General features: G+C 38.8%; 4 protein-coding genes across 4 annotated transcripts; all 4 read right to left on the bottom strand.

Moving 5' to 3' along the window:
• Positions 1 to 200: 200 nt before the first annotated feature.
• Positions 201 to 1166, bottom strand: LOC135206380 (tigger transposable element-derived protein 1-like). The gene has a single exon (XM_064237796.1). The coding sequence runs from the start codon at positions 1164 to 1166 to the stop codon at positions 201 to 203; it is 966 nt and encodes a 321-aa protein (XP_064093866.1).
• Positions 1167 to 1187: 21 nt separating this feature from the next.
• LOC135206379 (tigger transposable element-derived protein 1-like) lies at positions 1188 to 1850 on the bottom strand. Its single transcript, XM_064237795.1, has one exon. It carries the CDS (start codon positions 1848 to 1850, stop codon positions 1188 to 1190), a length of 663 nt encoding a protein of 220 aa, XP_064093865.1.
• A 3232-nt stretch (positions 1851 to 5082) lies between these two features.
• LOC135206378 (zinc finger protein 771-like) lies at positions 5083 to 7121 on the bottom strand. The gene is made up of 2 exons (XM_064237794.1): positions 6756 to 7121; positions 5083 to 5205 (listed from the first exon to the last, which is right to left on the bottom strand). The coding sequence occupies exons 1-2, from the start codon at positions 7119 to 7121 to the stop codon at positions 5083 to 5085; spliced, it is 489 nt and encodes a 162-aa protein (XP_064093864.1).
• Positions 7122 to 7480: 359 nt separating this feature from the next.
• LOC135206377 (zinc finger protein 79-like) lies at positions 7481 to 8164 on the bottom strand. Its single transcript, XM_064237793.1, has one exon. It carries the CDS (start codon positions 8162 to 8164, stop codon positions 7481 to 7483), a length of 684 nt encoding a protein of 227 aa, XP_064093863.1.
• Positions 8165 to 11437: the final 3273 nt, after the last annotated feature.

Genomic DNA, 11437 nt, shown 5'->3' with positions numbered 1-11437 from the left:
TAGAGGAGACAGGCGGAGGTGGACGGATGACTGTTTTGCTATCACTACATTCGTATGTAAATGTACACTACGTTGTAACTAAACTTAAATGCTACTTAACAATTGCTTTACATATCTTATACTTAAATGCTACTTAACATTTTTTTTTTTATCTTTTTTTTTATTATTTTTTTTTTTATTTCTAAATGTTTTCTTTTAGCTTAATTCTCATTACTCTCTTCACTTTCACTAATTCTTGGCCTTTTTGCCACACTTTGCTCACTTTGAGCTGAAGGCCTTTTCTCAAGAAACATGTCTAAGGAAGTCTGTTTCATTTTCCCTTTGAGAATGTTTCTGAAATGACGTAGGCACGTGTCGTTGAAAAGCTCTGTCGCACGACTCGTTGCAATTTTTTCAGGATGGTTCTTTTCAACAAAACCTGCCACCCTCTTCCCCATTGCCAAAATATCCTTGAGTTCTTTTGTACTGATTATCTTCGGCTCTGTCTCCTCTCCCTCCGAAGTAGCTTCAGTTAATGCTTCTGTGTGCCGTTGCTCTTGTAGCTCCTTTAACTCGTCAGTCGTAAGTTCCTCGGAGTGCTCCTCAACGAGTTCCTCGATGTCTCTTTCATCCACCTCCAGACCTATAGTCTTGCCAATGGACACGATCTCTTCCTCCACTGGCTCCTCTTCCTCCTCAATCTCAAAGCCTTCAAAATCTCTTTCAGCCACATTTTCAGGCCACAGCTTCTTCCAAGTAGAGGTCAAGGTCCTTTTCGTAACCCCCTGCCAGGCAATATCGATGATTTTGAGGCCTATTGCTATGTTAAAATGGTCCTTCCAAAACTCTCGAAGGGTGAGATTTGTGTTCTCCGTCACCTCAAAGCAACAGCGAAACAGGTGCTTGGTGTAGAGTTTCTTGAAATTTGATATTACCTGTTGGTCCATTGGCTGGAGGATAGAGGTGGTGTTTGGAGGAGGGTAGAGAACCTTCACAAAATTATACTCATCGAGTATTTCTTCCTCAATCTGTGGTGGATGTGCAGGAGCATTGTCGAGGACGAGAAGGGCTCGCAGGGGCAGGTTGTTGTCCTTCAAATATTTCTTCACCGAAGGACCAAACACAAGGTTTACCCAGTCGATAAAGAACTGCCTGGTGACCCACAACTTAGGGTTTGCCCTCCACATAACATGGAGTTTCTCCTTTTATTATCTTGTGTGCTTTAAAGCTCTGGGGTTCTCCGAATGGGTATGCGAGTAGGCTTTATTTTGCAGGTCGCCACTCGCATGTGCACACAGGGCGAGGGTCAACCTATCCTTCATAGGTTTGTGTCCTGGCATCTTCTTCTCCTCTTCGGTGATGTATGTTCTCCTCGGCATCTTCTTCCAGAAGAGCCCTGTTTCGTCGCAGTTGAAGATTTGCTGGGGGATGTATCCTTCTGCCTCGACGAATTCTGCGAATGTTTTCACGAACTCTTCTGCTGCCTTTACATCAGCACTTGCTGCCTCACCATGCCTAACAACGGAGTGAATCCCTGTCCTTTTCTTAAAATTATCAAACCAGCCCCGACTGGCTTTTAAGGATTCCTCCTCCGCTGAAGTACCTGGGGTTTGCTGCTGTAAATCTGAAGAAATACTGCGCGCCTTCTCGCAGATTATTCCCTCGGTGACGCTATCTTCGGCAAGTTGTTTTTCCATCAGCCACACCAACAGCAGATTCTCCATCGTCTCATGCACATCTGTACGGTGCTTTGAAATAATCTTGACACCTTTGGCTGGCTTAATTTTCTTTAGGGACTCCTTCTGCTTTAAGATGGTGCAGATCGTTGACGTTGTACGGTTGTAGTGCTTGGCCAGTTCCTTTACTCGCATGCCTTGCTCATGCTTCTAGACGATTTAAAGCTTTATTTCGAGGGACATCATCCTCCTCTTCTCGGTACTCGCACTACCACTTGCTTTCTTTGGTGCCATGGTTACAACAAAGTTAGAAGTTGCGATTTCACAGAATATCACAAACAAATGCAAAAAAACTGTGCGCGCAATGAATCTCAGTGTTTACTCTACCACGTGTAGACAGCGAGAGAGAGAGAGAAAGGCTCGGAGATGGGATGCTGTGACTCATACCCTCTGAGCTGCACGCGCCTCGAAAATATACACTTAGAGCTGCTACGCGCGCCTCGAACTCGTACGGTAAAATTCTGCTCGCGTGCTGAAGCAAAAAATCGTCCGAGCGACTGCTCGTATCTCGGAAAACTTGCATGTTGGTTCGCTCGTAGGTTGAGGTTCCGATGCTGCAGACGCGTTCGGTTTGTTTCTTGAAGTGCCGGAAACGCTCAATAACGATTTTTTTCTTGAATGATTCTAATGAGAGACGACACGCTTGCGTTGGCCGTCAGGAAGAAGACACGTCGGGTTTGTTTCTTGAAGTTATGCACCTTCTGAAGACTCTCACTAAACGATACTAAGTTGCTTGAAGAATCTGTTGCTTTCGTCATCGTTGACTTCTGATATACATTGTTCATTATTCTGGCTTTTCTTCGTAGGATGTTGTAGAGTTCTTCTGGGACGTTGCCACCACTATTAGGGCTGTTGCCTCGTATAATAAGGCGCCCTATGAGGTAATGTTAGACTTGCGATAATCTTACGCTAAGTCGGTTGGTATTGCATTTCCATATTCATTGGAGTGTCTTGGGGTTTGTAGATCACTTACGAAGTCGGTATTATCTTCTTTGGTTATGACGACGATGTGTTAAACTCATGATGATTTCTTTCTGATGAGAGGTTCTTAATAGAAAACATGAAGTATAAAAATACTTACATTCTCTGATATTACATAGTGAAGATCAAGTAGGATTGTACAGGTCTTCCAATGACGATAGCTTGATCGCTTCTGCCAACGATGATGGCTAATTCTATTCTCTCTACATGATAAAGCTTAGGTAAAGAGATACAGGTCTGCCAATGATGATGGCTAACTCTATTCTGACTACCATCTCGGTTACAATCATAAAGGAAGCAGACAGTAGCTCGAACATATGAACATACATACAAATGAGACACACTATAGATCACGTAGGCCGTTTGAATTATAGGTCGCGGTAGTTGTCTCAAGCAGGGAGCTTGGACTAATGTTTTCAAAACAAATGAATGACTACAGGTGATGGCATGTTATCTTAGCCTACTTTTATTGTATACGTCCTCTTTAGCGTCTCTGGTCTGATCACATTCCTGCAAGCAATCTGGTTGACCTCTTAGTTTTAGTCTTTTATATATTATGGACTAACATTCCATATTTTTATTATGTAAACACTTACATATATATATATATATATATATATATATATATATTCAATTAATATTTATTCACTTATGTTTAATTAGCTACTTAGTCTACGGGCAGAATCAGCCCCGTTTCAGGGAAGCCCTTCCTTTCCCACCCTACCCCCATTGGTGCCACTTGATGCTAGTGAAGTCTTACCACCACTTTGTCGATTTTTAGATAACAAGCTATATGCATATATATATATATATATATATATATATATATATATATATATATATATATATATATGTGTGTGTGTGTGTGTGTGTGTATGTATATATAATAGATTATATATATATATATATAATATATATATATATATATACATACACACACACACACACACACACACATATATACATATATATATATATATATATATATATATATATATATATATATGCATATAGCTTGTTCTCTAAAAATCGACAATGTGGTGGTAAGACTTCACTAGCATCAAGGGGCACCGGGGGTAGGGTGGGAAAGGAAGGGAAGGGAAAGGAAGGGCTTCCCTGAAACGGGGCTGATTCTGCCTGTAGACTAAGTAGCTAATTAAACATAAATGAATTAATAATTAATTGAATAAATAAGTAAATAAAAGGGCATATTTACAGTTGTGCTGACGTTACACCTGCAAAGCCCCTTCAGTGAATAGCAGGTTAGTTCGTTGACAATAAAACTTCTGATGTTCTGCATACGAAGATAGGAATGAATTGTTGGAGACGAAATAAATAAAATATTTGTTTTTCAGCAGGAAAATTAACAGAAGCAGTGACTGTAAAGTCACTTACCTCCTCTCCCAACACTGTTGGTATCGGTAAAATGAATAGTTTCCTATTTGTGTTCTTATCAAGAATCATGGAACAACAAAGGTGACTATTTTAGAGAACTTCCGGCTGCTGGCTCAGGAGGTGGGATTGTCTCGGTGAGATATTAAATTCTATATAGACCAGAGGTGGCCAAACAGTCGATCGTGGCCACTTGTTTGGTCGATCGCCGTTCCCCAACGATCCTATATTTAAGGAAAACTGAAGACACATGATCGAGATAAACAGGATTTATTTCTAAAGAAACGTTTCACACAGGAACTTTGTGCATCATCAGTCTGTTAAAATAAAAGTACATTTTAAATTACTAAAAACAAAATACACATAAAAATTACAATCTAAAATTTGAAATTTAAACATTATAATTTTAAAACTGGCACAATACTCCAAAGTTAAAAAAAGAACATTAAAACATAACCAATGAAACACCAACCATTTGCTAGGAAAGGAGGAGAGGGAGTGACTAGAAATGGGATTCAAGTCAGAAAGAAAACTATGCCAGGTATAGCAGAGATGATGACCTACCGCTATCCAACGAAGGAACAAGACTTTTGATAAATAATGACTCAAGTGTTGTTAAATAATCAGAGTCCTTAGTGTAACCTAAAATGGAGAAGTGCTGTTTCTTGACTTCAATCTTACAATTGATGGCATGATTCTTGATATTTGAATGCTCTGGTCTACTTAATCTCTAGCCAGTTCTAAAACTATACCCCATGTGGCTGCAATATCGCATCTGCAGCAGTCTCTTGGTAGATCCAATGTAAATACCAGAACATCCTGGGCACATAAATTTATGCACAAAATTAGCCCTCATAAAAGGCTGCAGACGATCTTTAAAGAAGAACAGGGAACCAATTTTACTTGGGTTATTTGATATTAATTTTAATTTTAAGCATGGTATTTCACCTTCAATGATTCGAGTAAGTTTCTGTGACAATTTCAGGTTGGAAGTTTAGGGAATAGAGGCATAAATAAGTTTCTTTGGAATGTCAACAATCGGTGGAACTGGTTTCAGATATTTAGTTAAAAGTTTGTTGATTATTTTCTGAACTAATTCTTTAGGGTATGAATTTTGCTGAAAGAAAGTAAAAATTCTATTTCCCTATGAAAAATGTCCCTACTCAAAGAGTACTTCAGGGCTCTATGAACTAAAGTGGAGATAGCGTTACATTTAAAACTTCTTTGGCAGGAGCTGTAAAAATTATTGGCTAGACCAGTATACGTTTTTTTTTTTTTTGCATTAGACTGCTGTATTAAATCGATAGTTAATTCTGGTAATGCAAATGTCTAAGAATGGTAGACATTTTAGTTTTCCTCTTCTATAGTAAATTTGATATTGGGCGTTGTAAATTAATATACTGTAGGAATTGTGCTGCCTGCCATTGATGCTTAAAAAGGGCAAAGGTATCGTCTACATACCTGCTATAAAACATAGATTTAAAAGAGGACAAACAAGATTCTAAAAACTTCTGTTCCAAATGAGACATAAAAAAGTTAGCAAATATGGGGCCGAAAGGGGAACCCATAGCTATCCACTGGAACAGAAATTTTTTTAATCTTGTTCATCATCTTTTAAACTTATGTTTTATAAAAGGTATGTAGACGATACCTTTGCCCTTTTTAAGCATCAATGGCAGGCAGCACAATTCCTAAAGTATATTAATATACAACACCCTTTGCAGGATCTGGTACATGATCGTGATCACTGTATCCTTCCTTAGTACTTTCCATTTACACAATGCTATGACTCTTTACCACTCTTAAGTACTCTGTCTAGTCTGTAACAGTACCCTTTGTGCAATATAATTTCTTTGTCTTTGGCAATGTTATCTTCTCCATTTCATGGGTTCTGTGAACTGGAAGAAAACAAAACTAATTTTCCTTTAAGAAAGATTTGTTAAATTTTGGAAACAGGCTGAATTTAACAAATAAAACATACCGATTCTGAAAATATGCAACGGGCTAATTCTAACAATAACAACCAAATGATTGTAATAGTCAAACCACAAATAAAGACACAATTTCTGCAAAAAATACAACAGGCTAATTTTCATGATAACAACCAAACGATTGTAAGTCAAAACATAAAATAAACAGTGTTGTTTACTTTTTTCACCAGGATTGATTTGAATTTTTGCTCTCAAATGTCAGGGCTCAAATGTTACTGCACTCATTTGTCTTCCGCTCTATTGTCGACGATCATTTGTCTTGTGCTCAAAAGTCAGCTCACAGGTTACCAGTACTTCACCAAACAATCCGAAGGCAAAATATGAAGAAAATCAAATCCAAGCAGAGCACTACCAACTAGGCCTATAGTTGAGGGCCGGCAGGAAACAATTGACCATTTGCTGAAGTTGTTTCTCTCTTACTCTGAAAGTGGGTGGGATGATACCTAGACCGGTAGCGTAACTGGCGCTACCACGATTTTCAAATTTTAAGTTGCGGGCGAGTGAAACTGAGTAATGTAATGACTTGATAAGTTACATATATATAAAATTAAGCCAGCAACAATATATAAAATTCTACAGAACATAGCAAATGGCAGGTCAAACACGAAACTAGTACATGCTTTTATTAAAAAACACTAAAATGTAAAAGAAGCGAACAGGTCGAAAATTGAGTTACAAGATTTGACGATAGGCAGTGTAATTTATCATGTCTTTTGAGATCACTTGATTGAGAAAAACTTCTCTGACATATAGAGCAAGTATATGGTTTCTCTCCTGTATGGATTCTCATGTGTTTTGAGAGATTACTTTGAATAGAAAAACTTCTTTGACATATAGAGCAAGTATATGGTTTCTCTCCTGTATGAATTCTCATGTGATATTTGAGACCACTTGAAAGAGAAAAAATTCTTTGATAGATAGAGCAGCTATATGGTTTCTCTCCTGTATGAGTTCTCATGTGTTTTGAGAAAGCACCCGATTCAGAAAAACTTCTTTGACATAAGGAGCAAGTATTGGTACTCTCCTTCGAATGAGTTCTCATGTGTTTTGTGAAAACACTTGAATCAGAAAAACTTCTTTGACATATATGAGCAAGAATATGGTTTCTCTCCAGTATGAGTTCTCATGTGAGCTTTGAGATGAGTTTGGCGAGAAAAACGTTTTTTACATATAAAGCAAGTATATGGTTTCTCTCCTGTATGAGTTCTTATGTGTTCTGTGAGAGCACCTTGATGAGAAAAACTTCTTTGACATATAGAGCAAGTGAATGGTCTCTCTCATGTATGAGTTGTCATGTGATTTTTGAGATTACTTTGATAATAAAAACTTCTTTGACATATAGAGCAAGTATGCGGTTTCTCTCCTGTATGAGATTTCATGTGATTTGTAAGATAACTTGATTCAAAAAAACTTTTTTGGCATATAGAGCATAGGGCAAGTATGTGATTTTTCTCCTGTATGAGTTTTCTTGTGTTTTGTGAGAAAACTTGATTCAGAAAAACTTCTTTGACATATAGAGCAAGTATATGGTTTTTCTCCAGTATGAGTTCTCATGTGTTTTGTGAGATAACTGGGTTCAAAATAACTTCTTTGACATATAGAGCAAGTATATGGTTTCTCTCCAGTATGAGTTCTCATGTGTTTCGTGAGAGCACCTTGATGAGAAAAACTTCTTTGAAATTTACAGCAAGAGAATGGTTTCTCTCCAGTATGAGTTCTCATGTGGGATTTCAGGTGGCTCATGTATGAAAATGTCCTTTGGCATTCAGCACAAGTTATTTGCTTCCCTGCTGTGTTGCATCTCTTTGGAGATGCATTTCCTCCACCCAAATATCTACTTTCTTCTGCAATACAGATCATCTTTCTGCTTCCATTATCACAGCTTGGAGAACTGTCTTCGTACTTTATAGATTGGGATGAAAAGTTCACATCAAATTCACTATGGTAAAAAAATTCTGGTTCTGTCTTGACTTCTAAGAAGGGGTCTGCAAATGAAGAGCCTTCACCAGCGTTTTCAGTAAGACCTTCCCCCGAATTCTTCTCTTCTTTGATTAACAGCAGTGATGACGATTTTTCAGCTTCCATTATCACAGGATGTTCTACGTACAATACTCAACCATAGTTAGGATCTGAAGAAATTTTCCTCTGTATGTAATAGCACTCTGAAATAAAATGAAAAAATCTGAGAAACACATATTCTGGATAGCATCGTTCATAACAACTCTAAAATAAACATTCTTAAGGAAGACAAATAGTATAACAATGCAATGATCATTTGTGGTAGTTAACTACCTAACTACCAGGTGGGAGGTAACCTCCAACCTGCTTACCTTCCACCCAGTTGGTAGAGTGTTGCTTTACTTTTGGCCCAGGTAATCATGTCTGCTTGAGGGGTGGTGTGAGGTGAGCATTAAGTATAAAGACCTCAGGTTTGTATAATAAGGAAAAATACAAATTAATTTCAAAATTTGTCATTTGTTCATACACGGTATACAAACATTCCGGTCTTTGGGGGGGAGGAAGCTGAATAAGTCTCTGAAGTGACCAGTAGTTCGCCACACCTAGGTCTTCTTCTTGGTTGGCAAATCAAGGAAAGAAAGCCTCACCTCTGATAAAAATGAACAAAGTTTAGAAACTAAATGTTCGATTGTTAGACCTCTGGGCACTCTCTCAAATAGATGCCTCACTTCTGATAAAAATGAACAAAGTTTAGAAACTAAATGTTCGATTGTTAGACCTCTGGGCACTCTCTCAAATGAGAGAGAGGACCAATCGCTCCAAACACTCTCTCAATCATACCGCACACCGTAGGCAAGATGTTACCCGTCTTTTTAGGGGAGCTGGGTAAGCTACACAACTTGTTGAGCAGCCACCACAAGATCCAAGGAAAGTCTCCATGTACTTGTGGGTAGAAGGAGGTGAAGGAGGTCTGGAGTGACCACAACCTGGCTGTCATAACCTGAGAAACCGACAGATTCTTCTTGAAAGCATTGGAGGGATCAAGTTCCTAACTTCACGAGCACCAGCGTGGGGCGTACTAGAGGAGTCCTTGCCTGAAGCAGAGTACGCCCATTTGATCGCCTCAGGAAGCCATAAAGAAATAGTGTTCTTGGACACTTCTTTCTTTCTTGGACAAGCCAGTGCTAACAAAGAGTCATCAACACTCAGGCCTGAGATGCTGAGTCTTCTTCAGATAGCACTGCAGCACTCTAAGAGGACACAATAACATTTTGTCTGGATTGTTATCAACAAAGTCTCCTAAGCAGGGGATTGTAATAGACTCGAATCTAGTGTCAGGGATGATGGATTCTGAGTCTTCGCTACGACAACCGGGATGAAATCGAGAGTAACCGATCTCCATCCCCTGGAGTGCTTATCACTGAAGGAAAGTCCGTGGAGTTCACCTACTCTCTTCGCCGATGCCAGGGCTAGCAGGAAAACGTTCATGAGAGTCTGATCCCTGTCTGACAACTCTTGTAAGGGCTCGTATGGTGCCCTAATTAGGCTCTTGAGTAAGAGAGTCACATCCCACACAGGGGGTCTGAGTTCCCTGGAAGACCAAGACCTTTTGATGCTCTACATGAGTAGCAATATCCAGATATCTCTGTTGCTGTGCAAAGAGAAAAGCCTCTCGTTTGCAAGAGATGCTGTATAGCAGCAGTTGACTTGATGCCTCTATATGAAGAGCCCGTAGGACAGGATACCAGGGGGCATGTGGCCACTGGGCGCCATTAGGGTCATCCTGAGATCCTTGGTGATCATTATTCTGTTGATCACAGAGTGGAGCAGACAGAATGGTGGGAAGGCGTCAACATCTAGGTTGTCTCATGGATGCTCAAAGACATCTGCTGCCGCCCATGGATCGGGTATGATGGAGCAGAACACCTGCAGTTTTTCGTTGTGCTGGCAAACATCGACCGATGAGGTGCTCCAAAGTTCGAAGAGCTTTTCCACAATGTTTGTGTAGGGACAATTCTTTTACTATCACTTGACCCTTGTGACTAAGCATGTCTCGTACTACATTCCTGTTGCCTGGAATGTACAGTTGCGAACAAGTCCGCCTGTTACACCTTGGTGAGAGACATTGATAAATTATATGGTAACAGTGTTTACAAAGGGGGAAGGGGGAGAGGGCTCTTTCTCAGTTAGCAAGAGTTCCACCAATCATCTCTAGAGTTGTTTTTGTAGGAGTTGTCGTTAGGTATGGTTGGAGTAAAAAAAAACAACTCACACAACAAAAGAAGTCTGAACAGATTTATGTCAATGTAACTTAAGAATTACTGCCCACTTTAACATAAGTTGTTCATTTATCCATTTTTGTTATTTTGGTATTGTCAATAATCATGAAAATCATAACAGGATATGTTAACTGTGTCACATAATCAAAGTGGTTTTACAGATTACAGTTATCATTACCACTGTATCTATCATTCAATACTTAAAATTTATCAATTTTTCATATTTTGGTATTGTTGATATCATGAAAATCATAATAAGATATGTTAACAGTGTCACATAATCAAAGTGGTTTTACAGGTTACAGTATCAGTTACAGTGCATTTCGTACAAGTACTATAATAGGAAGCAGCACTTGATTGAATATACCCAAAAATTCAGTGAAGGTGTTAAAAGTCTTCGACACCCTAGCGCCTCTCTCTCATAGTAGCAAATTTAAAGTAACATGATGTCATCTAGATATACCACTGTGCTAAGTATGTAGTTCTGATATGTCATTAAGACCCTCTAATCTTCATTAGATACATATATATCATATATATATATATATATATATATAGTATATATTTTATAGGGCTCATGCCTTTGTATAATAAGGCGCCCTGTGAGGTTATTTAAACCTGCGATAATTTTACGCTAAGGTCGGTTTGTTATGACTTCTCATACTTATTGGAGTGTCTTGGATTTCGATGATAATTTACGAAGTAAATATCTTCTTTGGTTATGATGAGAATTTCTAAGTTCGTTCAATATCTTCTTTCTGATGTGAGGTTTCTAGTAGAAAACACGAAGTACAAAAATATCTCTATTCTCTGAGATTACATGATGAAGATCAGGTAAATTTGTACAGGTCTGCCAATGATGATGGCTGATTGGATTCTGACTACAATCTCGTTTACAAATCATAAAGGAAGCAGACAGTAGCTCGAACATACGAACATACACACAGATGACATATATTACAAGTCACGTAGGCCGTTTGAGCTATAGGTCACGGTGGTTGTCTCAAGCAGGAAGCTTGGACTACAGTTTACAAAACAATGAATGACCACAGGTGACGGGAACTGGACACTGACTGATTACAACACGTCATCTTAGCCTACTTTATCATATCTGGTTTGA

Source organism: Macrobrachium nipponense, chromosome 29 (assembly GCF_015104395.2).
Source record: "Macrobrachium nipponense isolate FS-2020 chromosome 29, ASM1510439v2, whole genome shotgun sequence".
In the NCBI taxonomy this organism is placed as follows: domain Eukaryota; kingdom Metazoa; phylum Arthropoda; class Malacostraca; order Decapoda; family Palaemonidae; genus Macrobrachium; species Macrobrachium nipponense.
Note: the sequence above shows the minus strand (reverse complement) of the source record. Positions and strands in the feature narration are given on the sequence as shown.